Raw genomic sequence first — 27,957 nt, forward strand, 5'->3', positions numbered from 1 at the left:
GAGTCTGCTTGTCAAATACATCTGGCTTATTGCCTGACTCTCTTTCCATCTCTATTTCTGTCTTCCTTTCTGCCATATATTGACGTCATCAAGAGCTTAAAAGTGGATCCATGAACCATTTTTTTCCTTTTGCAAACCGACTCTTAAAAGGCATCAGATCTAAGATTTAGAAAGGTTAGATGGAGAACACAGAGCCTAACATTACACTCAAATGTAATCTTTAAAAAGAAACAAGGCTTATTTAGATATGAAAGGAAAAAAGTTGATGAAGTTGTGCATGCTCTGCAGCCTCACCTGTCCCCTCCTGGTCTCACAGTTGTGCAGGTAGCTCAGGTGGAAAACTCTCAAGAGCAGGTTAGCAAAGTTGAGATACTTGTTCAGGGTCTGAAAGAAGACAGCACACCCTCTCAGCTGCTTAATATGATGGATGCGGTTATGCTTCTTTTTTGGTGTTGCAAAGGCCTAACAATAAGCGTCATAGTATTCAATATAACTTTGACCTTTTTGTTGGCCATCCGTCAGAGCAGGTGAAACCTTTCACAGGGTAGATATCCTATTTTCAATCCAAATGACTATTGGATTCCTTCTGTATGCCAGTGGCAGGATTCAAAGACCTCAAACTTTCGGCTCGGCAATGTCAAGTGATTAATGTAATGTGAGGTAAGTGCAAACTTTGATTTAGAAATCATTTCACAGCTTTCACATCTGACTGGCTTCACTTTTTTTTTTTTACTTTGGCAGTAATTCTTCAGCTTATCCTTTCCTTGTGACTCTCTCATTGTGGTGGCCAATTCTCTGCACACACTGGAAATCTCTCACCTCCAAATTCTCTCTGATAGGTTTCTCTTGGCCTGAAAAATTTTCGCCTTCCAGCTTCAACAAAGTGTAAGTTTTGTTTTGGGAGGCTTAAGACTGGGGTGTAATGTATCAGTTGAGTATAGGCAACTTGTACAACAGCTGCTAAGGCAGGACAGAGAATTGGGAAGGCTGAGACACAAATACAAATAAAAGACAAACTTAGAGAGTTAACGATCCATTGTTGTTTCAGTTGGATGGAAAACATTACAACATACTTTATGCTGTTTAGGAATTTCAGTCAACCCTACCTAGGCCTAAACTTTCTGAAAATCAAGAAGGATATTTTGAATGCCTCTCAAATTTCTATTTCTGGCTTCTACACAACACAGAAGGAGGACCAGTGCAAATAGTGTCACATGCAGCTTTTTGAAAAGCACTTTGAGAAACTGATCCTATCATTGTTACAAATATATCAAAATAGCCAGCTCCATTTTCTCTCAAATGTATTTTTTAGCAGTAAAGATTCATTAAATTCGTTCCATATTTGGATGAAACCAATATAACTCAAAGTTCATGTGGATGACATTGCATGAATCTGTTCTGAATGACCACGATCATTAGTCAAGAACAGCCTTATTTTCCCAGACAGTCGACAGAATCCGACATACTGTCCATGTCAGTACTCCATGTATGCATATCTTGAACTTAACCTTTTAAAGCTGAAAAATAATGTAAAAGCAAGTAGTGACAAAAATTTGACATCAAACAAAAGTATCTTTATCGTGGTTGTATGTGTCTTTTATGCAACAGCTCACAAATGATTATTGTAAAGATTTGTCTGGATATCTGTCCTGATCCAGGGAGCCGACTACCTTCAGAGAAAGTTCAGGGAAGTTTCCAATGAATGATAAAAGTCAGTGAATTGATAACATATTCAATCTGAAGTGGGACATAAATTGGTTGTGCACTTTGAAACAAGTCTTGAAAAGTGATCTACACAGCTGTCAAATTTGATCCTGAAATAAAGAGTGCTTTGGGTGGACTTCCAAGATAGGGCGCAACAGTTGTTACCTCTTCATCCTTGGCAGTGAAGTGCGGCCCGTCCAGCTTGTTGACGGCCATCATGACGGCTACCATGTCTTTACCGTTCATGATGGGGACAGCGAGGACGTTCTTGGTCTGATACTCAGTCAGCTCATCTACAAAGTCACTGTAATGAGGGCTCTATGAAGACAAAGAGAGCGGTAGAGTTTAGGATTGTATTTAATTGCCCACTCTTTGCCCTGCACCCTTCCAAACTTCTAGACTCAGGCTTTGATGAAAACTCCCCTCTACTTCTGTCTGTAAACGCTGCTAGCAAAGGCTCTCCATTATCCACAGACTGAAGGCCCCTTTCTGACTGCACTCCACCTACTGCTCCTCCTGTGCAGCAGGGGTCATCAATTGCGTTCCTCCGGGGGTGAAACCGAAGAAGAGCAGCTCATTAACTACAAAGGAGGAACGGAAGCCTGCAGAGAGCGACCCTCAGGGGAACAGAATTGGTGACAGATTTGGGTAAGGCAAGTTTGGACTTTTTGGTTTGAAAGGAAAAGACATAAAAGTCAGGGTCAGGTAAGGAATCAATGAGTCGGTACAGTTTGAGAGAGAGAAGCATTCTAAAAAGCATTCTTCACATTGAAAAGTGAAGTAAGTTATTGTTGGCTTGACCGATTTTTAGGAGCTTCAAAGTCGAACAATGATATTTCATCATATATTATTGTTCCTTACATGATTAATAAAATAAATAAACATTGATGATTGGGTTCTAGTACTTTAACTTTGTTGATGTGCTACGCAGGATATAAAATATAAAGTTTTTCAGTGAACAAACTATAAAGGGGGAAACAGGTTGAAAATAAATCCCAGGCATAGCTGTGGCTTCATACTCTGAAATCCAAGAGCAGAGGACAAGGAAAATATTGCCACACTAATTTTTATTTTTTTTTACTAACTCTATGTTGTCAGTTTGTATCAGTGTCTGGCTTCCCTACATTATTTTTCTTATAAAAGAAATGACCCCACTAAATATGCAGATGTGAACTCTTTCCATATTATACACAGCTGTGTTAAATGCCCGTATCTGATTGGCCAATTACACATAGCAATAATCTGCTATCCCTTGAGAGCACACCTTTGTGAAGAAGAACAAACTGTTACTATGAAGAGCAGTCGGTTGCTAGGGAAACAGCTTTCATCAACCTCCCAAGGACTAGCTGTAATCATATCAATCAGCAGAAAGAAGTCCGGTTAATTAGATGTCACAAAGGAACCCTTTGTCTTTACTCACCCTAAAGAAGTTCCATCCCTCTTTACATTACCTATTTATCATTAATTATATTACAGAATGACCTGAATATATACAGTATAGTTTTTTAACTCTTGCATTGCTTTTTTTCTCCAACAACTACAGTTTGCTTGGCGAAATGACTGACGAGCAGCATGCCAAAGTTTTCACAATCTTCCTGATGATGCCTCTAATCTGGTTGCCTGAATCCTCATTTGTCTCTTCAAAGGATCAATTTTCACATTGCATGCTTAACAGTCTTAATTTCCTCCTACCTGTTGGTATATCTGATTGTTTTTTTGCCATGTGGAGGAGACAGGAGAAACAGTTATGCAGCGCAAAGTCAATGTTTCTCCTGCGTGGGCGGGACTTAATTGCAATGTGTCTCAATGAGCTAATGGGCAAGAGCAATCAGGCTTTAAAATGACTACTGCTTTTACTGCGTTATCTTCTCCTTTACCAACCTCACGCTCACCCAGAGGAGGAAAAACTCCACAAAATTAAACATGTGCATCATTAAAGTTTAATTTTTCAGCCTCAGAAACCTTACAAAAAAACAGCTGCTGCATGCAAAGCAAAGACACCTCAGCAGAAATTGAACCCTCTTAAATCATGGAGTTGCAGAATACGGAGTGTCAGAGGTTTAATGCCTTTGCAGTAGAGTAGGCTGCAGCATGTTCCTCTGAAGTATGAGGCTGCCCTGTGTCAGTATTCATTATTATTTTGAATTTATGCACCAGTTTGAGCAACAGTAATGAGATTTGAGCAGTCGTCATCACCACAAGCTAAGTTAGTTAATCCTCCTTTGTGTTTTTAGAGTCTTGAGTTGTATTAGTCTGTCAGCCTGCAGCAGAGGCGGGAAATGAAGGAAGAAAATCAGTCAGAGAGAGGCGAGGCTGATCCAGGATCTGCACAGCACAGTAGCCGATTCAACCGTTGCCTTACACAGCTTACAAATAACCCCGTTTTCTAAGATCTGGCCAGTTTGACAGCTTGTTATTGGGCGACCTTTGTCCCCCTAAAGCCCAGAGAAGTTTTTTATCCTGCTTGTTATCCTCAGCTGAAGCTTTGCTTTGACCTTTACTCAGCAGCTCTAAACTTTAGAAGCATTATCTAAGCACAAATTGTGTTTTCATATGGAAAAAAAAAACATTTTCAGGTAAACTATTCGTGTATGAAGTTTTACAGGAGGGAAAGAAATAGGGAAGAGATTCATTCCCTTTTAATCAATGTAAATACGGTTAAGTGCTTCCCCGAATTGCATGGAATTAAACTTGTAGATGCATTGTACGTGCAAATAAAGAAGTTGCTATATCTAAATCAATTATTTTATATTAAATAAATAAGAAAATGTTAACTAAAATATTTAAATTTCCTCCCCGGCCAATTTAGCTTTTTGGTTTATGACACATTAAGTGGATCTCAGGGAGTTTCTGCTCCAATTGCAACAATAGAGTGTATCGGAGCAGATTAAAGGTGTGTTGCAGTGCTGAGTCTGTGAAAATGGCTCAGGGCCTGTGTGACCTCTGGGAGTAATCTGGGATCGCTCTAATTCAGGACAGATTAACCAGCTTCATCTGCAAACCTCCCCCACTGCACTGACCCTCTCCTCACACGCACACCCCTCCAGTCAGCACACCTCAAACAACGGGCCGAGTTATTGGTCTGTAAACGATGTGATAATTTCATTCATTTGAGAGAAGGCAGTGTAGGGAGAAGGGGCAGAAATGAGGCCTCACCACATAATCCCAGTGAAACATAATCCCTATCCAGCGACAAGAATCCTGACTGATTGAGCGGCCTGCTCTGGATTGGTCTGCGATGGAAGCAGAGCACAGAGAGAGGCAGTGATTTCCAGTCTCTGCATTATTCTGAAAGGCCGCCCTTGGTGCATTAGCATCATAAAGCCAAGCAATTATATGGAAACATTAGCTCTTCCTTCACTGCGACTGGGGAGGCTTGGAGTCTTTGATATCTTTCCAGTCGCCACATTTCCCATCGTGCTTTCATGTGTTTGTGTGGCGTGACGGACAGAGGGTTTTAAAACGGCACGATGATGTTTGTTCTCGCAGCGAAGGCGTAACCGGCCGGGCCTGGCAGCAGAACCGACAGTTAAAAAACACCAAATGAGAACAATCGACCCGGCTCTGTTCTGTTGGTAAATCAGCAGCCGCGGTTTCTAATCTCCCATGAAAGGAAAGGATTCAACTGATACAGAAGAGGCCTTGTAAATCCTTCAGTGATGCCGAGTGGGCTGCTGCCTTATTAAGTGTAAATGTCACAGTAACAGTCTATGCAGGCTTGGGTAGGATGGAAGAACGGAGGCGGTGGGAGTGAAGGTAGTGAACTTGCAGTAGCATGACAAACTTGAAATGTTCATGGGAATGAGCCATTTTCAAATGTCAAAGGAATCAGCCGTAATGGGATTGAGCGGGCTTTGGTAGGAGGGAATTAGATGAAGGGATAGTGTGGCAGCAGGTTGCCATCTGGTGGTCACACAGGGATATAGCAACAGTAGATCTCTGGTTAAACAGAAACTTTGATGTACTGATCACATAGTTATAATAGGATTTCAAAGTTGTTGTTTTTATAACGGGAGACTGTTACTTCCAAGGAGGGGATTTCTATTTGATATTTGTTTCTTCTGGCCATTGATCTATACCTAATGGATATCACCACTTATCAGGTTTGGAATGATTTTGTAAAATTCAACAGGTGGAAATAACAAGACTGGGTGAATTGGTAAATTCTCAAAGGGGAAACAAGATCGAATTTGGTGAGAATTGCACTGGATAAATGTACGTCTACTTGGAGTAAATATATAGTCATATTGACAGTATGTAAAAACTTGTATTTTAGATTATTTATTTGGCATTTGTGTTCTCATGTTGTTGTGAAACTGTTTTGTTAGTATTTTACTTTTATTGAAGCTTGTTTTTACCTGCTGTTTATGACTTTTGTTTATGGTTTAGGATTATCTTAAAACATCATGCAATGGGACGGCAGATGAAAACTAACCATGGGAAATGTACCTTTTTTTTTTTAAAGTGAATAAAGGAACATTTTGCCTTTGAAAAATAAATAAATAATTAAATGTATGAGTAATTGAGAGGGGCAAGTCCCCTAGACTATCAAGAGAAGTGCTTGTTTGTCTGTATGTTTCTTGTTTTTCAGATTTTTCATGTTGATTATAATGAGTCGGATTTATTGTCTGCAAAAGGAAGTAAAAGCGTGCAATTCATTTTGAGGAAACTTTTGCCAAACTTCCCATTTAAGCAATGATTAAATGTAGGTCAACACAGATTTAGAACATAGTTTAATCTATTAATGTGGTTGTAATGCTTGTGCTATATCATTAGTAAACATTTAACAAACAGAAAACAAACTGAGTGAGTATACCTCGGACACAACAGGAATGTTAACCATCTTCTTGGAGGTCGCCACATGGCCCACAATGCCCATATCCAACGGGTACACAATCTCACTGTCAGGGGCCACCAGGCAGTCATCAAAGGCTGCATCTTTGTGGACATTAAATAACCTGGAAGTAAAGATTCAACAGTTTAATTACAGTTTGATGTGTCATTTAAGCAGGTTTGTCTCCGGTTGTGATTTAGACCAAACAACAGTGACTTGAAACTTGTCAGGTTAACTAAGTACATCCCCAGTCACCACTGGAGCTGCTCTGGTTGGCATGAAAGAGAGGAGCTGTGTTGACATAAAGAGATTCAAAATAGACGAACAACTCCACAGACACTCCCTTTAGGCTTTAATTTATCTGCCAAATGTGAGTGTTTGGAACTGTGTGAATGTAGTGTGCCAGTAAAAAAAAGAAAAAAATCTGTGTTCATTCATTATGGGTCCCTGAAGATTTCTCTTAAAATGATTTTTGTCCAAAATATTAAGTTTCATATGCTTTGCTCTCACAATGTACTTTCCTGAAATGTAAAGAAATATGCAAAGAACTACAAACTATATCTACTCTTTAAACTTGAAGGTGACCTGGTTGCCAGCTCAGCGACTCCGTTCCTCTGTCTGTACATGAAGAGGCTCATGCGGTCCGCCCTCATGATGAAGCTCAGGTGTCTCATGAGGTTGAAGACGGACTTCTCCATCTGCAGGTTGTCCTGGATGTCCCGCACCAGGTCAAAGAGGACCTCGCTCTCCTCCACCATTGTCAGGTCGTGGAACTTGCTGAAGTCGACCGCCGCCTTCCTGTTGTTGTCCAGCAGGTCTGAGATGACTTTGGGCCGGAAGTTGATGTCGTAGTACTGCTTTGCAAACTGCGGGTTGGCATCCAGGAACTGCTCTGCTGCCGCTGCATCCACCATGGCTGCTGCTGAAAGGAAACAATCTGAAAAGGATGGAAGCAATGTTTGGATAGGGATGGTTGGAAATGCAGGTTAAAAAATGAGAGGTCCTTTTTTTCGGTCCGTTGACTTTCGGAGAAGGAGAGAGGAGACTAATGGTAGAAAAATCTATGAAACTAAAGATCTGACATGAAGTAAACACATCATGGAGATGATATGGGATACTGCGGTGTACACAGACTTGTGAATGGTGAACAGTACAGTAAATTAGCTGTACCAAAACAATGAGCTAAAAGACCCTAAGACGTTAAATGAAGTTATACATACACAGACATACTAATATAATCCCAGTATTTATATAGTTTTTTGACAGTATAAATGAATTAATTACTATGTTTGTCTCTCTCCTGTTGCTCTCAGAGCTGGGTATCGTCAGCATAGCAGTGGTATGAGAAGCCATGAGAGCGGATTATTGAACCAAGTGAGCTTGTGTATATGGAGAAGAGAAGGGGACCAAACACTGACCCTTGAGGTACCCCTGTGGAAAAACTGCGCGCTTTGGACACTTCTCCCTTTCCCCGACACTCTAAAGGATCGCCCAGAGAGGTAGGACACGAACCAGCAGACGGCAGATCCTGAGATGCCAAGTTCAGAGAGCGTGGATAGGAGGATTTGATGGTTGTCTGTGTCAAAGGCAGCAGACAGGTCTAGCAGTAATAGAACTGAGGACTGACCTGCAGCTCTGGCAGCTCGTAGCGATTCTGTTACTGACAGTAGTGCAGTTTCAGTAGAGTGGCCCCGCTTAAAGCCTGACTGATTTGGGTCAAACAGATCGTTTCTGGACAGGAACTCAGAGACTTGCTTGAAGACTGTGCGCTCAAGTATTTTTGACAGAAAGGGCAGAAGAGAAACTGGTCTGTAGTTTTCAACCTGGGCTGGGTTTAGTGTGGGTTTTTTGAGCAAAGGGGTGACCCGAGCTTGCTTAAATGCGGTGGGGAACACACCCGTTGACAGAGAGGAGTTGATGATATGCTTAAGTGCATCATTAAGAGGAGAGGAAATGGTCTGCAAGAGGCTTGATGGTATTGGGTCCAGAGGACAGGTGGTGGGCCGAGAGTCTAGCACAAGCTTAGAGACTTCATCCTCAGTCAGAGAGGAGAATGAGTCGAGTGAGGCACTTTTGGTTGGTGCCTTTAGGCTGAGTTGGTCATGCTCAGAAAACTGGTTACTGATGGTTGCAACCTTTTCAATAAAATATGAGGCAAACATATCTGGTGTGAACAGATCGGAGGGTGGAGGAGGAGGTGGTTGAAGCAGTGAGTTAAAAGCAGAAAACATTTTTCTTGTATCTGTGGCATTGCATATCTTGTTCTGATAATGTCTTGTCTTGGCTGTTTTCAGGCTGGAGGAGAATGAGACAAGTCTTTGCTTATAGTCATTGAGGTCAATACAAGACCTTCCTAGTTTTCAGATCACTGCTTGTTCTGCTGGCAGTTTCGGATTCAGACTCTTTTAAACTTGGATTTTCAGCTTGCAATCAACAGAGGGTGTGACAAGCGTCAACTGCCTCTCCTGTTGATGCTCAGAGAATTAAACTTAGTGCTCAGCCCAAACAAAGCCTGGCAACAACCCACTATCAATATCTACTCAAAGCACGTTTTGATTCACCCACCTAGCTGACAAGACCTTCCTAGTTTTCAGATCAGAGCTTGTTCATAACATTCATAACATTCATTATGAAGTATTTCCGGCACATGTTGCTCTATATTACCCCCTTTCCAGGTCACACCTGTTTCAGACAGATCTAATACATTTTTACAAAATAAAACACACACAGCCCTACCTGTTAAGGTCTGTGTATTGTCCGCAGCAAAGTGTTTAATCCCTCTGTCCTGCTAACCACCTCTGCAGGTGTCTGAGAAAAAGAAAAGAGATTACAGAGATGGTTTTAAATGGTCATGTGTGAACATAAGCCTGCATCCTATTACAACACTGGGATTATGATACGGTTCATGGTGTAATGAGACAACTTGGGATTCATTTCTATGTCACTATATAATACACAATAACTGTGTGTTTTGAGATGAGTATTCAGAAAAAGACATTTTCAACATGGATGTAGTTTTAGTGTTGGACTTCAGAGGACCAGAAATCTTAAATGCTATGGTAACTAGCAAGCTAAAATAAACTAGACAGAGAAAATTGTATCTATTTTTATTAGCTGAAATATTAATAACACATACAATTTCCTAATTTTGATTTAAAACAAATCTTTGTTAGAAAACAATGGTTTCCACCCACTGAGCATCCCTGATAACATCGTATGAGTTTACATCAGGAGACATATGAGTGTCATTTCACCCTGAGTCTATCATTGAAGAATAACATCACTCACTGTCGCCTTAAAAAATGATGTCAAAGACGGTTCTTCCTCTGCCAGTTAAAAAAAGATAAGAAAGTATTCATAACACATCCTGTCATCAATAACATAATTATATATAATATAATAAAGTTAGACATCACAACTTCAGGAGAAGGTAGCTGTGGATTTTTATTTATGAAGAGCTAAACTTAAATTCCCCCCAAAAAACAGACAACTCATAACTTCATCTAGCACTGGGTTGAAGAGGATGAAGAAAAAGAAGGAGAAAGAGAAAAGAGGATAAGAACAAGAAAAACAAGAAAAGAAAAAGCTGAAGGAAAAGAAGAAGACACACTTAATACATTAGTCTTCGAGGGGAAATTCTCTTTTTCACTCTGTCTTTGTTTTGTTTTAGAACATGCTACACACTTATAGGCCAGGAATTTACTCACAGTCACAAACAGGATCATATGGCCATGCACAAATGTAGAGATGTCACAGCTAGGGGGCTTTAAACGAGAGACCACCTGAGCAGTTAGGGATTGGAGCCTTGCTCAAAGGAACCTCTTTGCTGGGGAAGTGAGATGGCAACTCTCCAGGAACCAGACCAAATTCATACTTCGGTTCAGACCAGGACTTGAACTGGCGACCCTCCAGTACACAGACCTAGTTACTGTACAGTGTTGTTAGAACTAAAATATATTGTTACCTTAAGTTTAACATGAATAGAGGGCTTGAAAAATGTAAAAAAAAAATACAGTTTTATAGAATGAACATACTAAAGGTAAGTTAGCAGTGAAATAAAAGAGGTAATATTTCATTCAAACATAGTCAGTTATTCTGCTTTTAATTTAAAGGGTATCTGCAGCGGAGAAGTGTCAGTAAAATGTCACAATTTTCAACATATGAGCCATAATGTATCATGAGCGGCCCGCCTCTGGTGATTAACTACAAACATCAGTCACCTTCACACCCTCTCTCTAGAATCTGAGACGAAAAATAACAAACAGCTCGAACAGAAGGAACACCACTGCTGATAAGAAAACAAACCCTCCCCCCAAAAAATCCCCCCACTGCACAGCTGCTTTCACTTGTGTGTTGTCAATCCATGACTGTTTGAAAACAAAGAGTTCCAATTATAAACAGAGCGCTCACTGTTCCTGGATCTGCTATGACCATCACGACATATCCTCAATTAGTCATTAGGTTAAAAATGAAGACAGGAGTGGTAGTAAAGCTTCAAATTGAGTATGTAGAGATTCAAACATGAAAGATACTTTACATTATCTCTGTTTTTCTCCATATGTATAGATTTTTAGGTTTTGATTTAAAAAAAAAAAAAGTTGTGATAACTGGCATTCTGTTTTTGGGACACTTAAGGGTAGCTGTAAAGGACTATGTGTGTTTGTGAATATGTTTTCAAAGATGTAACATTAAACAGATTCAGTTATTTCCGAGGCAAGCTCCTTAATTAAAGAAAAGCCCTTGAAAGTTCCTTTGCAATAAATTCAGGATTTGTATTTCCTTAATGTAAATAGTCTATTATGCAACCTTTTTTTTTTTCCTATTGTACAATATTTTCTTTTTCATGAATATAAAATAACATTCAATACACCTTTAACTAAAATGCGCAAAGTTCAATGCAATTATCCAACCTTAGTAATTTCTGTAAAAGTTAAAGATAGGCTACATTTAAAGGTATTTCTTTAAATAGTTATACTTCATAATTGTTGTATACGTTGTTATGTATCAATTGATTTCTCTCTTTTTTTCCTCTTCTCTGACTCTAAACCAGCTATGACAATTCATTTCCCAAATTTGACATGAACATATCTTCATTTATCTTATTTTTCAAAAGCGGTGTCTTATTTTGCGATAGAGTGAGTCATCTTAATTTATAGTAAATCTTTGTCTCAGAAAGTCTAGTGACGTACACCACACTTCCCATTGAACGTCATCACGCACGAAGCAACACAGAGAGAGAGGGAGAGAGAGACGGGTGTAAAATGAATTTGAAGCGGAGTGAGCCTCGGCCGTCTGAACACCTCGCTGTCACCGTGAAGTAAAGGACGGCTTGTTCGAGCTCCGGTACGTTACTTTACATTTGTATGAAAGTTTCTCAATAGGGGAGCGAACTTTAACGCGAATTGTCTTTAACTCTTGTTGGCTAAAGTTTTTTTTTTTTTTTTTTTTTTTAAGTATCCACGTTGACAATTTGTTTACAATAGTGCTCATTCACAGGTCCGCTAATGCAACGTTGGCAGCTCCTGCACTGAGGAGTTACATCAGCAGCTGGCCAGAATCAGAGGGGCTCATATGTGCATTTTGTGGCTCTTTTATGTCACCAAAGTGAAACAAAACTAGCTCAAGCAGACTGGTAGTAACTACACTAATAGGATATTTGTCACGTAAGGCTACTCAGCTTCCTATTATTAACTGTCTGCATTTAAATAGCCCGTAGGCAGGACCAATGATCTCCTTAACAGCACTACACATGAGACTGTAAGGAAACAAAGCAAGCTGACAGTACTGGAAATCCTGATAATGTTATAAATTGGAAGAGATGTAGTTGGTAAAAAAAAGTGGCATGGTGGGGGCAATATAAGGGGGCTATATTTGACTTTTAAAGTAAACTTCCAGTAGACATGGTTTTGACTTATCTAAGATGAGACATCTGTGACATCTAACCCACTTAAGTTGGGAGCTTGAAAGCTTTTTTTTTGTTTTGTTTTGTTGTTGCACTAAATGATCAATGCTTTCTCCACCACTTTTGAAGGACCGTTTCCCCATTAAAGTTAAGCCATTTTAATGTTGTTTAAACAGAATCTAATCAGGTCTTTCTTAGAGGGTTTGTTATCTTATTAGGTCCAGTGTTAACCCTTGAACTTAGATCACTCAAGTTGAGGTTTGTGCAAGGAAAGTCAACAGTGAAAAAACACTTTTCTGTACTGTAAGGGGTCACTGAGCCAAAGCGTATGAATAAGGGGAAGTGTCTTTATGCATGATGACGTAGCATAAAGAGTAGGCCATGTTTCTAGACGTTTGATAAATTAGGCCCAAACCCGTTGACCTGTAATTAGATAGCACCTCTCCTGACAAGTGTCATGTGGTTATTACTGTAGTCAGGAGCAAAAGGTTCACAGATAAGCACTCGAGTTGTTTAAGTTTTATTGTTTTAAGTTCATTTTATTTTGCCTGTAAAAAAAAAAAAAAAAAAAAGACGTGTCATGATTATAGATCAAGTTTGCATGACTACTTGAATCGCTGAGCTCTCCTTTTTGTAAATCATCACAGGTAAGAGCTCGATCATGACTCTTGGCGATGACTTCCGCGCAACAGCAGAAGACGGAGCCGAGAGCGGCCAGATGCAGCCTCTCATACTGGAAAGAGTGGAGAAAGACACGGACAAAACCTGCAAATCCAAAGTGTCGCGTCGGCTGAAGAAATGCTGCTCTTGCACACCAAAGAAAGCTAAATCCAAACTACTTGGCTTTGTGCCGATTCTGAAGTGGCTGCCTCACTACCAGCTCAGGGAATGGATTTTGGGAGATATCATGTCAGGTCTTATTGTAGGCATCCTATTGGTCCCACAGTCCATAGCGTACTCCCTGTTGGCCAGTCAGGACCCCGTATACGGTCTCTACACGTCCTTTTTCGCCTCCATCATCTACACTCTCTTAGGCACTTCCAAACACATCTCGGTGGGGATCTTTGGGGTGCTCTGCCTGCTCGTAGGTCAGGTTGTTGATAGGGAGTTAGCTCTGGCAGGATACCTCACAGAAAAAACTGGCATGAGTGGTAACGTCAGCGGGATCCTGCTGGGTGTTCAGGGGAACAGCAGCGTTGGGATGGAGTGTGACAGGAGCTGCTATGCAATCACAGTGGGCGCTACAGTCACCTTTACTGCTGGAGTTTACCAGGTAAGTGAACATGGATGTGCAAATGAGTGAAACGGACCATTTATGTGATTTCAAGAATGTTTTTTTAAGCTTGGCCCTACTTTTACATGCACATGTTGATGTGAATGACCAAAAGGTTGAAATGATTTGCTCCAGTAGATTCTTCTGCAGCTACAACTAGGCTAGAACCATTGCCGTGTAATCCCCTGAGACAAATGCAACCTATTAAATTTTGTTTTTGGCAGTGACAGGGTAAGGTTGTTATTCAAATCGTCTGACTAAATTACTTACCCTGAATAAGGAATAGACCTTTTTGCAATTGTAATATTATTCTCATAAATCAGAAACAACTGTTATCTCTATTAAGAAAATAATACATTTTGCCCAAGAGTGTCCATGTTATCGCCACCTGGATTGGTCAGTTTTTATGTACTTTAAAGTGACTTTGGTATTCGTTAATGTTAAGTTTGGATCCACTCAAAAGCACAAACAAACAAACTGATCAAGTCAGTGGTAGACCATAAACTCCTTTGTTTGGCAAGGTAAAAAATACTTAGTAAGGTTATCTTATTTTACTCTTTAAGAAGAAAATGTCTGAGTTAAGATCTTGTTGGACAACTAAGCTGCTGGTTGTGGCAATCTATTGGAGCAATTTCAAAATATTCCATTGAATGTCATTTTATTGTAAAAATGTCTTGAACGATACAATATCTCTTTTGCAACATCTGCAGATATAAAGTATCCTGCCTTCACTTTGACACCTGCTTGTTTCTTTTTCCCAGGTGGTCATGGGTATTTTCCAGGTAGGCTTTGTCTCCGTCTACCTCTCAGACTCCCTTCTGAGCGGCTTCGCTACAGGAGCCTCCCTGACCATCCTCACTTCCCAGTTCAAGTACCTCCTGGGTCTAAAGATCCCCAGACCCCAGGGCTGGTTTACTCTGTTTAAGACCTGGTACAACATAATCATCAACCTGGGAAACACCAATATCTGTGATTTGGTGACAAGTCTGGTGTGTTTGCTGATGCTGATACCTACCAAGGAGCTCAACGATCGCTTCAAATCCAAGCTAAAGGTAGAGAGACAGATTGTAGATCATTTTACTTCAACATTTAGTGCACTTTGTAGACAGTTTCCATTTTCTGTGCCTTGTCTCACAAAATCTTGGGGTTAGGATTTTTTTTTTTATATGAATAAGGGGTAGAAACATCTTTAATTGCTTACTTATGTGATGGTATGGCCAATATTGTGCTTTCACATTTAACCATCTAATATCAGATTAACCGACACCAGATATGCAGGTTGGAATATCCTCGGGTCCTCTGTTCTTACAATACAAACCGACAGGCAACTTTGTCCTTGAAATATTACGTGTCCAAAGCTATTACGAGATAACTGTTGACACTCATATGAAAAAATACATTTTTCAAACAAATTATACACGCATAGATAAATTGTTATGAGATGATTGCTAGTTCTGGGATTGCACTGGATTGCACGCTCAGACCTAATTCGTCAATACTGCTCCGACTACCAACGGAGACCACAATACTTCTGATACCAAAGAGTTAGTACTTCAACATCACATTCTGCAATGATTTACACCTGTTCATAGAGATAAAGGGCAACTATACTTAAAGGTTAATTTTCACATTGCAGACTTAGTAGCTAGTAACCATAATAGATAGATAAATATATTTACTTTATTGATCCCAAACTTCCTAAATTTCCCAGTTTGGGATCAATAAAGTAACTATCTATCTATTTATCTATCTATCTATCTATCTATCTATCTATCTATCTATCTGGCCTAAACCAGAGTCTTGAATTGCGGCATACCAAATTGTCCTACGATGTTGCCCTTCATCTGGGACATTTGAGATTGGAAAGTTAAGCTAAATCCAAGCCCAATTTGCCCTAAGAAAGTTGCCATAGACAGTATCCACTCTTACTTATGCAAAATGTTCTTCCCATCCAGCCAAACATTGCATCTGTTACCCCTCCTTGTTAGAATGCTAGAAAAGCAACATTCTCAAAAGCAATGTTCTCCGATTTAAACTAATCTAAAAACTGTCTTTTTCATTTTCCTTACCCAGGCTCCAATTCCCTTTGAACTCTTTGTTGTGATAATTGCAACACTGGCTTCTCATTTTGGTCACTTCAATGCTGATTACGGATCCGGAGTTGCTGGTGAAATCCCGACAGGCTTCCTCCCTCCCAAAATGCCCATGTGGTCTCTGATCCCCAGTGTGGCTGTGGACGCCTTCTCCATTGCCATCGTAGGGTTCGCCATCACCGTCTCACTGTCTGAGATGTTTGCCAAGAAGCATGGTTACACTGTTGATGCCAACCAGGAGATGTACGCCATTGGCTTCTGCAACATCCTGCCATCGTTCTTCCGCTGCTTTACCACCAGCGCTGCTCTGACAAAGACCCTGGTGAAGGAGTCAACGGGGTGCCAGACTCAGGTGTCTGGGCTGGTCACCTCCCTCGTCCTGCTGCTGGTGCTGCTGGTTATCGCACCGCTCTTCTATTCCCTTCAAAAGTAAGTTTAGCAAAACCTGAGTCATTTAGCACTTTAAGCTTCTTCCATAAACATTGTACTTTCAATCTCAACAACTTTCAATCTTAACTTTGGATATGCTACAGTTGAGACTTTAAAAAACAGTAAATTAACGTACTTTAACAGGAGTGATAGAGTAAGAAAATCCAGCTGTGCCCAAAAAATCAAAATAACTCATTTGTGCAGCAGTTTCACGTTTTGTTATTATAGAGCAACTGACAGAAAGGAAACTGGTTAGGGCTGTCTAGCCTACGTGACTTGTCCCACCAGTTACTCTTAACTGTAAGGTAACCTCTGGTGGCCACATCACATCCAGAACGCAACAAAGACTTGCCCTTTGGAAATAATTTACTGCCATGAGTGTGAAGTGAGGACTTGTTAACTCATGTTTATTAACAGTAGCTGTCACTCTTCATGGAGCTGATCTGATTAATTGCATTTTTTTCCATGAACTTTCTGATGCTAACATTTTCCTTTCCTTGCCCAGATGTGTGTTAGCTGTCATCATCGTGGTTAACCTCCGCGGAGCTTTACGAAAGTTCACAGACGTTCCCCGCATGTGGCGCATCAACCGCGTCGATACAGCGATCTGGTTGACCACCATGGCAACCTCTGCGCTGGTCAACACCGAGCTGGGTCTTCTCGTGGGGGTTTTGGTGTCAGCCTTCTGCGTCCTGGGCCGAACCCAGCAGGCCCAGGTCCTGGAACTCGGCTGTGCTTCAACCAGGGAGCATTACGAGGACCTGTCATCTTACCACGGCCTCCGAACACATCCTGGAGTGGCCGTTTTTAGATATGACGCTCCAATTTATTATGCAAACCAGACACTGTTCAAAAAGTCTCTGTACAGGTGTGTCGGGCTTGATCCTGTGAAGGAGAAAAGCCGACGTATTAAGTTCAACAAGAAAAACAAACAGCTGGAAGAGGGCAAAGGAGTCCCAAAGGTGAAGTCTGAGGAGAAGGAGGCGGCGGATAAAGAGGATAAGGCTGAAGATGGTGCAACTGTAACGCTGATGCTCAATAATAAGTCACACAGCTTACGCAGCTTGGTGATTGACTGCAGCTCTGTCTTGTTTTTAGACACAGCTGGAGTAAACGCTCTCAAAGAAGTCCGTAAAGATTACGGAGAACTTGGGATCAAAGTTGTGCTGGCTCAGTGTAACGCTGCAGTACTGGACGATCTGGAAAGAGGAGGATACTATGATGATAAAGGTCCTGATGGAGGGGAGAACAAAATCATATTCTTCACTATCACAGATGCCGTCCACCATGTCTAAAACCTTTTCGGCTCCTAATGGAGATTATGACAGCCAGTGCTGAGAAGACAATCTGTCAAATACAATATGTTCACATGTATCTCAAACAATGCAGAGGATAAGAACAGGTTTGCCATTGTGCCTTGTAATGCTTCAGTGATTGCTGGAGTCCTGCACCGTCAATCATAATTGCAGGAGAAAACTATTTGCTTAATGTTACAGCATCGCAAATGCTAACTGTAAGTCTTCTATATAGAAATGTAACCAGACTACACGATGTAGTGCCTATGCTAAAAGTGAAACCTCAAAAAAGGATAATTTTGTACTTCCTTTACAAAACGATACACCATATTATCCCCTTGGGGAAATTTTAAGCAACATCTCCATTTTTGCACATAAATACCAAAACTAGATCATTAACAATCCCCAGTCACATTGAGTAAGGATATGAAATATTGATAGTCATGACTGATATGATATGAAATTTTGGCACCAAGATGTCAGATGTTTCAATGGCAGTACAGCTGTCTAAATCCCAAACTACTGTAAGACACAATGATGTGTTACAATTATAGAGCTCTTGTATTCCACAAAAAAGTATCGTATTTCTCTCGTGCAGCCTTTGCCTGTAAATCATAACGTGCATGAGCTAACTGTCATTACTTGGGTCAGAAAACAGCATGTCTGTTGTGTGTCAGTCAGGATATCTGCACAAAAAACTAAGAAAAAAGGTTTTTCAAGGGAACTTTTGAACGACTGGAGAATTCACTGAAGTTTAAGATGAGGTCGTGGATTCAACTGAAAGAAGGTTATTCTTGAACAAAAGTCATGGATCTTAATCCACATGCTGTTATTAAGTGTTTACTTTGTAACAAACAGCCACATTGTGCCTGCACAGAAACTTATTCTTACAGTACCTCATAACGCTGTTATCCTTCATACCAATGATAATCCAGGCCGTGAGATTATTTTTCCCTGTGGGAAAGACCCGGTCATGTTTACAAAGCCATAAAACTGTTGAATGTTTAAAATATAGAATATAGACTTTAAAGAGAGGTGAAAATACAATCTGAGAAACAAAGGTCGGAGTGCTGGAGATTATTCTAGAGAGCTCCACCAGCTCATGGTGGACCTTCCTCTTTTTACAATCATTTCATAGTTTTTGTTTTGTGTGTATCTTTAGTCATTTACTAAAGAACAAGTGTCATGTTCTTCATGTGGGAGATTACTATTTGGAACAAATGTCCATAGCTGTTATTTTATATCTGTGGTGTTTTTTATAAACTGGTATGAACCTTGTTTTTCACTTTGATGAAGTACTTTTATGAACTTTGTCCTCGATCCCCGTTTACTGAGGGAGGCAACTCGCATAGCTTTAACCTATGTCATTTAGATTAGTATATATACAATTAACAACATTTTTTTTTACTATTGTGCAGTGAGTGCCATGTGAGTTAATCTGCAAAAAACGTGCTTGATTAGGTTTCATCTGTTTTAATGTTGAATTATTTCTGTCCCTATCCTTTGTTGTTACGGCCTTAATGAACACAGGTCCTTTAAAGGTTCCTACAGATAACAGATGCCTAATGTGCCTTAAGGTGTATCAATACAGCAAACAGGAGGGAACAAGAATGTTAGTTGAGTAAACATGTAAAAATATGAAAACAGTGGAGTTTTCAAATGAATAAGAACGGCCTTGCCCTTTTTAAGAAGAAGACAATTAAATTATTGGCTGGACCTAAAAAAGCACAAAATGTAAAAAAAAAAGTTTTGTTGGTTTAAAAAAAAAAAAAAAAACTCCTTCTGACGAGCACCCTCAGCATGAATGCAAAAAGGGGAAGGATTCTCTTTCCTCATATTTGGAACTGTCTTTGCTGAAGGGGGTTTGAGGTTTTAGGAGGAGCAACTTCTTAACACCAGAAAAAAACAAAAAACTGACGGTGTTCAGGAGCTTGATAAAATTGTTTTGCCCAAGACATGTGCAAGTCAAACACAGTCACAGGGGATTTCAGTATGGCCCTTTGACTTGACTTTAATTCTGAAAACGAAGACTGTGAACCAAAGAGGAGAAAACATTCTGACATGGAGGTTGAACATTTTTCTCTCTCTTTCAAACATAAGGGAGAGTGAAATCGTGTTGGAAATTAAATGAGCAGAGACTCAAATTGTGTCATTATTAGCTATGTAGTTATGTTTATGTAAAGCACAAAGCAGTTACAAAGTATGCCTTTATTTTAAATAGCAGTGACATATTACACTACCTAATTGAATCAAAAGCTTTCAACTGTGATCGATTGTTTTAGTGTATTGTAGTTTGCTTTTTGTTCTATTAAACCAAAATGTAACTCAGCAAAGCCATACCCCCAAAAACGAGAAGTTTTCCAATGTGTTCCAATATTTAATTATCAAGTTATTAAAACAAAGGACATTGTAATATATACACATATCTTTCCTGTAAAACACAACTTCAGCATTTTTTAAAATCATCAGTATATGCCAATTTTAAATATATATATATATATATATATATATATATATATATATATATATATATGTCTTGTACTTAGAGGATGCTTTACTTAGGTTTCATCAGCGCTTCGATAAAATTAGAAAAATTATCATTTGCCTTAATAATCAGTTTGTTCCTTTTTGTATGGTGTGTCCAGTCATGTTGGACTGGATGGCTTTTGTCTATGTTGTGATTCTATGGGTCAAAGATAATCAGAACCTGTTTTACTGAATGTATTTCTATAATTTATATTTGTTATTTAAGTTAATTCAGATCTCCATTGTCAAGCCAAAAAGCACCAGGTCTACTGAAGCATTTCCCACGTGCTACTGTACACACAGTGAATATGTTTGTTTGTCAATGACTGAATGCAGCTCTGTGTATAAGAACCAGGCAGACAATCAGATACGCTGCTGCAGGAATGTTGTTGTGCGTAACCGAGATGTACGGACTTGCAATCTGATCTTTAGTTTCGACAGCAATTAAACCCCACCCTTTAAATAACCACCTCTACAATGAAAGTGAAAAGACTATTTGTACTGGAGCTCAGGGAAACAAACACATCCCATCCCACTTTGTAAAGTCAAAGTTCATGTCTTTTTTTAATTTTTTTTAAATACGATCATCTCAGATTGTCATGTCTGGAGGCCATCAGAAATCGCCATATTGCTTTTAGATCATGTTATCACCAGCACTTGTAACAATAGATAAAGTTTAGTTTATATGAACTTAGCCATGTTTCAAACACTAATATGTGTCCCTAACCTGTCTTCAGACCCCCTTATTATAAGAAAAGTCCATCCACTTTGTCTTTTGCCTGCTCCACTTTTCAGAATTGTTCCCTTTGTGACATCACAAAGGGCAGTAACACCTCCCCCAGGTGGGTGACACTCCCACAGCTAGGTGTTTGTTCAGCCTTCTCACTGTATACAATAGGCCATGATGCAAGAGAGCCCAAGCCCTTCCAGAGAGGGGGCGTGGTCAGACACAGCTCATTTACATTTAAAGCTACAGATACAGAAACAGCCTGTTCTGAGCAGGGCTGAAATAGAGGGGTTTATAGACATATTCAAATACAGGATCAGAGTGGATTTAGAACAAGAAACATCACAGACATGTTTTGGGGAGCTCTGAGAGTAAGTTGCACTGGTTGAGAAGGTTTTATTCGATCATAACCTCAAATTTTGAGGTTTCATTTGGTGTGACTTGTCTGTAAAACTTGACCATGCGACACAGAATAACTTATTTTGGGTTTGGGATTTATACGGTATGATGTGTTTCATTGCTTGTGCTACAAAATGATTTTATGTAGCTCCATAATACGAGGAGCACATGAAAGGGAGTGATGGCTTGATGTTGCTGCAGGAGAAACTGTAAAAGTGCATTTTATTACACTGAACACAGCCTGTAGTTCAACATGCACTGCCATTAACATTCAGAAGATGTTTGTTTACATTTTCATTTCAGGATTTCAGTCGCTTTTCTTAAGACATTTTTTGTACTTAATGCTAATGTACAATGTCGGTTTTAACATTTATATTCTGAGCTGTCTGCAGAACACTGATGCAAGGTTACATGAATGATTAATTTTCTCACAAACAGCCTTTGTCCAATTTCCTTATGTGAAATAAAGTCATTTTCCCATGATTCAATGCAATACTTGTACTTATTTATGGCATGCCAATAATAGAGGGAACACAGTTTTACAGGTATGGATCCAATGCTTTAGTAAATGTATTCTATTGAGATTGCATCAGTCTCTTCTTTGCCTGTAGGAGTGCTTTTTCAAACAACTCTTTACTCAGCAAACAAAAGTTCTGACTCGAGTAATTACTCACTCGTGACTCTTTTTGTGTGATGCAGCGGCTATTTGTCTAAGCGCTCTTTGTCTTTTCAATTAAACTTTAAATCACCTGTAACATGACGTTTGTTTACCAAGAACTACAAACAGATTTGATACCTTCTCTCACGTCCTCACTTCTGTCCTGGAACATTTTTGGAAATCCTGCAGCTCTCTTCCTTTCTTTCAGGCCTTCCTAACACATCCGTCATTTATGCATAAATGTAAAGTGGAATGCGTGCCCAATAACAAATAAACTAGAGATGAGACCAATCTGAAATAATATCGGTATCGGGTCCGATATTTAATGAATTTACCTATCGGATTGACAACGCCGATCAACGTCAGAGATCAAGAAAGATCTTTGGGCACTTTATGATCAAAAGTACAATTGTAACACTTTACTTTGAAATATTTAATTTGAAAACCTAACAGTTGGTGCTGCTTCCTGTTTGTATGTGTCACCTGCACAACGTTCAAATACAGTTCTTTGGAAAAATGTTAACGCATTTTTATCTATAAAAATAGATGTTTTGCTCTTTTAATAAGAAATGCAAAAAAATTAAATAAACAGGGTTTAACCTGTCTTTCTGTGTGAAGACAGTTTACTCGGTGAAGCCTTACATATAATACCAATAACAACAATAACACTATTAAAAATTATTTTTTAAAATCTGTATTGGTATTGGTGCACATCAGTGCAGCTCTAAAATAAACTAGGCCGTTCTGTAATATTAAGTATATAATCATTTGGAGATTGATCACGCACTCACACAGACATAAGCTGATGCAGAAATGTATTTAGTTGCTTTGCTAAAAAAAAAAATAAATAAATAAATAAATCGAATTGAAGCAAGAATAAACTTGAAATCTCTATTCCAGTCACATTGCACTCTTCTTGTTCTTTTCCTTTGCCGCTCTTAAAGACTTTCCCCTGAAGACAAACTACAGAGGACAACAAAACATGGGCTCAAGCAAAGGAGTCAATGTGGCTTTCAAAGTAAACGAGAATCCTCTTAAGTTCAGTCAATAGTCGAGTCTGGGGCTCGACCAGATGGGTTTCTTTAAACCTCTCTTCTTGTTGTTGCTCCTTCCATGACGATTGAAGACTGCACAGACTGGTTGACTGAGACTGTGATTTAAATAGCTTATGGGAGATCGAGATCCTAATGTGAATCCTTTTTTTTAGGTGAAGTTAGAACTTTCCTCAGACTTTCCTTTCAACAAACAAACAAACAAACAAACACAAGCATTATCACGTCAAGCCACACATGTCAATGCAAGATTTACCATTTTTTTCTGTTATGTCTGTAACAGACTCTTCTTTAAGTTCTGTCTTTGGTTCAAACATCATCATGAGATTTACAGCTCACAGGCTGTGGTTTATTTTGCAGGGCAGAAAGAACAGCTTCTACTTTCTCTGTCAAGGAAGTCAAGATTCATGAAAATCACCACCTGAGGCGATAAAAGTCTTAATCCTCAAAAGACAGTTTTAGTGTGACTGTGAAAACTGCTGTCTTAAGAAAGTTGGTCATCACAGTAAGGCAGAACAAGGTCACACCCTTGTATATGTAGAAACGCCTATACTCCTTAAACACCCTTTACTGGAGCAACTTTGAGCTGTAGTCCACACAGGACGATCTAAAGATAAATGAAATGTTACTAATAGAGGAGAATTACTGGACTGTATTATCACTTTCTGTGTTGTCAAAAGATCTCATCATTGTTCATAGTTATTTAAATAACAGCTGCAATGACCTTAACACTGACTCACACACTATGTTTTGTCTAGGATACTTTAGTTTGACACTATTGTAAGAGGACAAACAAAGAAGACACACAAGTGCTTCAAGGTGAGTGAGGATCCTTGGATGCCCCGTCTGTACTTCGATGTTCTTGCCAATAACGAATCTGTCTCTCTGTAAACTTTTGGAGGAGATAAGAGTTTATAGATTTTAAGGTTTGGGTCTGCCTTTATCTCCTGCTCTCATCTTTCCTCGTCTTCAGTCTATTCCTTTTTCTTCTTCCACTTTCAAAGTGTTGGCAGTGAACAACAAAGTGTAGAACAAATATGTGTACTTTAGTGTTTCACTCTTTCCATTAGGTGTGCTTACCAGATAAATCATGGAGTGTTTAGGGAACATTGCAAAAATAATAGAAACTCTTAAACTGTTTTATCTCTGCTGTTTTATTTTTTTATCCACTTCATTTTTTTTTTTCGAAAAAATGTAACATTTTGGTTGACTGACAAAGCCAGCTGCCATCAATATAGATAAATATTTAGGACATGTAAGGCTGTTGCAGTCACATTGGCCTTCTCAGGCAGTGACTTTAATTTTCCACCAGGGGGCAGCATTTACCAAGAAACTGGGGAGAATAAAATATAAAGAATAAAGTGACATTGTGGAACTTGGGAGAGGATATTGGACTTTTATTTCAGTGAACAATAATTTCACTCAAAGGGAAAACCACATCTAAAGCAAATGTGGAGAGGAGAAGTGGTCTTCCTTGATTTCAGATCTGTAGATTTCTTGTGGATATTAGTAAATCAGAATTGTTTTCTTTTTTAAAATCATCTTTATCGCCTCTAAACTGTTGCTGACATTTGGGTGTTTTTCCTCAAATGTTATCAGGTTAAAAACAGAACTCCTGAGACTCATATTTCAGTCCAGAGGTGAATTTATGACATTCTCTGAGACAGGGCACCTGTATGTAGGTTGATCAGAAATACACTTTTTTTCTTCTGGGTTAGGATTTGATAAGGGTCACTTGATTCTTACAAACTATTTATTCATAAGCTGTATTTTTCTCTTCTTATTACATTAGACACTTTCTTATTACATACAGTACATCAGACACTTTTAGCAGAATCTGAGGGAGATTTGTGTTAGCTTTCTTCTCTAAATCCTATTTCCTCGGTCACTAAGCAGGCTAATGTGATTGAATCTGGCCACTGAAAGGTCAAGTGGTACCTACAACATATTCGATTTTCAGTTAATAAAGGCGGGAATCTGGACAATGAGATTATGCAGCGTGCGGCCTCGCTCACCTAGACATTTTAATTTGTTTTATTTGTAAAGTTAACAAAAAGCTGCTTCATCCCACAACTCAACTTTCATTCCTTTGTTTGCTCCTCCTGAGGCTGAGGGGAGGGAGAGAGAGAGAGCTGCTCATGGATCAAACGCTTGTCATCCAAAGGGAGGTTTGTTTCACATCGTCAAAATCCCAATATTCTGTGAGGGGACATTTCTATATTTCAAAGACTTGGACAGGGGAAGCCAACAGGGCTTTTATGTTTACTGTCAAAAAACTGTTTTATCACCAATCTCTCGCATCAGCCAGACTTTCTCTCTACCTCGGATCCAATATGTTTCACAAATAGAGCTGTCAGATCAAGAGTCTGTATTCACACAGAAAAGGACAGTGGTGAAGTCAAATTGGTGAATGAAAATGTGTTAACTTTCACTTACTTCACAACAAATAACCTAGTATGTGTTTTTTTTAATTGTTTTTTTTTTTAGCTTTGTACGTGGTTTAAGGACAATATAATAGATAATAGATTCAACGTCATGCTTGAGTATGTTGTGTAAAACAGCACCTGTATGTAAATAATTGTCTCTGTCCGGCTTGCTCTGACAGGAGCAACAGATATGTGTCGTAGAACCAGCACAATTCAAATGGCGTCAGACTGTGTAAGACCAGCTGTCAGTCACAGAGGCATGGGCGGTTCTAGGCAGGGGCCAACAAGGGGTCAGTGCCCCTGTTAACACCGAGCTTGGTCCCCCCTGTGGCCACCCCTCCAAAGGAAGAGTCCCCCTAATAACACATATTTGACTCAGGAACCTGACTCATAATCTAGTGTTACATGCTGTTACTGAAAAAAATAGAAATCATGGTCTATTATTTGGCATAATATATATATAGATATTTTAAAGCAATCATCTTTTAAGTTTACCAAAATACAAAACCGAACATTTCTCAGTTACCTATAGAAGCATTTAGATAGATTCACTATTACTAGGACTGTTCACGACATAATAAAACAGTATAGTGACCTCCAGTGGCCACAGTTGTTATTGCAGTAAAAACACACTAAGCGCAATACTTTTTAAAAGTTGGAACAGTAAACATCTTATGTGACATAACAACCAGGAGTTCTGAATATAGTTAGATACCACTCCTGCAGGGGAACTGGTGGCCTAATGGTTGCTGCACGTGCAACATGTGCAGAGGCTGCAGTCCTCCCGGAAGGCAGCCCGGGTTTGAATCCGACCTGTGGCTCCTTTCCCGCATGTCAATCTCCACTCTCCCTCTCTCTCCGGTTTCTGACTCCACTGTCCTATCTCTAAATAAAAGGCATAAAAAGCCCAGAAATAAACCTTAAAAATAACGTTCCTACAAACAAATAACTCTTACAGCGATTTGTAACAACAGGCAAGCATCAGATAGCGCTTCACATCGCGAAGCATAGGGCGCTCGCTGTCCATATCCATTAATATTAAATTCTCTGCTCTGTGAATTTGACGAGTGGCCTAAAACTTTTTCTTTTTTTTTAACTGAGAGCGCTGTGAGCACAGAGACAAAAAACAGCTGACACCAAGGCTTCTTGAGACCAAGACCGATCTCAAGTACAACAAAACTAACTTCAGCATCATGACCTTGAACGTAGTATTGCTTAATTATCACGCTTCATAAATGAGGTGAATCTCCCACCAATTAACAGAAAACTAAGAGGTGTCCACTCTGCACAATATTAATTCTGAGCCATGATTGGATTGGCTTAAGTGGCCTTCAGGGAGCTGGAAGGGACACACTGAACTGCGGCGAGCAGATGGCATGGAGGAGGCCAAGGGCGGCGCCACACAACGACTAACTCACACTTACATACATGCACAAGTGACACACACGTCTTTCACATGCCTAATGACCCCTCTGAGCCCCCATCACAACCCCAAACACCCCGTGTCATCCACTGACTGAAAACTAATGGATCAGTGTATCAACTTGGGATCGCTCACGCACTGTCAGTCCATCACCAGAGGCTCTGAACACACATCGGCCAAAGAGTGACTGTCAGCTTGGCCGTGTGTGACTTGGCTTGGCTCTGTGTAGGACAACATTAAGAGGCAGGAAGAGAAATCAACTTCAACCTCTGCATACACAACATCAGCAGGCAGAGACATGGTGTGTTTGTTCAGTAAAGTTACACCTAACTGCAGCAGGTATGCAGGGAAACTAGAGATTCAGGTGATAGTGAAAAACAAGACCAATACCAATACCAAGTTTAAAATAACAATTTAGCTGAGTGCCAAATAATGGTTTGTCCAACAGGTCACTTCCTCTGTCTAATAAAACATCTCTTCTCTGAACCAGTAGGTGTACTAGGTTCCAGCAGTAAATTGATACGACAAAACTGATAAACATTGGCTAATGACATCGACTCATGCCACATTATTTGCCAATGGGCCGATGTTGTAGACAAACCGATGCATCGGTACATCTCTAATGGACACTAAGGGAAGGTCGTCCTCAACAAGAGCAATAATAAAGAACCACCTTTGTTCTTCTGTGAGGAACTGCTGCTCCCTCCCTTCTGTCTCCATCTCCTAGTTGTTTAAAATCTGATAGGTTCAAATCTTCAGTTAGGGTTTGTCAATGAGAAAAAAATTATTAAATATCGGATAGGATCTGGTAATCCAATCTTGGTTTTTATCAGGATAAAAAACCTCACAATAAGGGAAAGGGGAGGGGAGGCAACGTGCATCAGCACCGTACAGGGCAGCTGGGCCTAGTGTGAGTGCGCCCTAAATTTATCAGCTTGAAACATATCTAATTGCTTGACATGTATTTTATGAACTGCAGCTTTGGCAGTTCCCGTGTCCTGGAGGCTTGTCATCTGCCTACCTACTTTGTTTCCAACCTCAATTCAGTATAGTGTCAAATAGTGTTTCCCTCGCTGTTAACTCAATCTTCTGACAAAAGAGTGTTTTGAATCTGTTAAGAGCTCTACCTCATGTAACGACAAAGAGAGAGAGGACGAGTATGGATAATAATGTATATTTTGCTCACATGCTGTGAAAATCTAACAAAGAGGCATAC

General features: G+C 39.7%; 2 protein-coding genes across 2 annotated transcripts; one reads left to right on the forward strand and one right to left on the reverse strand.

Moving 5' to 3' along the window:
- Window positions 1–237: 237 nt before the first annotated feature.
- On the reverse strand, window positions 238–9,379 carry LOC136180008 (rod cGMP-specific 3',5'-cyclic phosphodiesterase subunit alpha-like). The gene is made up of 5 exons (XM_065959064.1): window positions 9,275–9,379; window positions 7,124–7,475; window positions 6,521–6,662; window positions 1,870–2,022; window positions 238–384 (listed from the first exon to the last, which is right to left on the reverse strand). The coding sequence occupies exons 2-5, from the start codon at window positions 7,450–7,452 to the stop codon at window positions 238–240; spliced, it is 771 nt and encodes a 256-aa protein (XP_065815136.1). The 5' UTR covers window positions 7,453–7,475; window positions 9,275–9,379.
- Window positions 9,380–11,705: 2,326 nt separating this feature from the next.
- slc26a2 (solute carrier family 26 member 2) lies at window positions 11,706–21,665 on the forward strand. Its single transcript, XM_020637469.3, has 5 exons — window positions 11,706–11,881; window positions 13,088–13,713; window positions 14,475–14,765; window positions 15,787–16,235; window positions 16,741–21,665. The coding sequence occupies exons 2-5, from the start codon at window positions 13,102–13,104 to the stop codon at window positions 17,528–17,530; spliced, it is 2,142 nt and encodes a 713-aa protein (XP_020493125.2). The 5' UTR covers window positions 11,706–11,881; window positions 13,088–13,101; the 3' UTR covers window positions 17,531–21,665.
- Window positions 21,666–27,957: the final 6,292 nt, after the last annotated feature.

Source organism: Labrus bergylta, chromosome 9 (genome assembly GCF_963930695.1).
Source record: "Labrus bergylta chromosome 9, fLabBer1.1, whole genome shotgun sequence".
Taxonomy (NCBI): Eukaryota; Metazoa; Chordata; class Actinopteri; order Labriformes; family Labridae; genus Labrus; species Labrus bergylta.

Coding starts and splice junctions, on each gene's coding strand:
- LOC136180008 (XM_065959064.1), bottom strand. CDS start 7,452: ATGGTGGATGCAGCGGCAGCAGAGCAGTTCCTGGATGCCAACCCGCAG. Junction 6,663..7,123: donor GTCGCTGAGCTGGCAACCAG/GTCACCTTCAAG, acceptor CTTTACTTCCAG/GTTATTTAATGTCCACAAAG. Junction 385..1,869: donor TCACTGCCAAGGATGAAGAG/GTAACAACTGTT, acceptor GTCTTCTTTCAG/ACCCTGAACAAGTATCTCAA.
- slc26a2 (XM_020637469.3), top strand. CDS start 13,102: ATGACTCTTGGCGATGACTTCCGCGCAACAGCAGAAGACGGAGCCGAG. Junction 14,766..15,786: donor GCTTCAAATCCAAGCTAAAG/GTAGAGAGACAG, acceptor TTCCTTACCCAG/GCTCCAATTCCCTTTGAACT. Junction 16,236..16,740: donor CTCTTCTATTCCCTTCAAAA/GTAAGTTTAGCA, acceptor TTCCTTGCCCAG/ATGTGTGTTAGCTGTCATCA.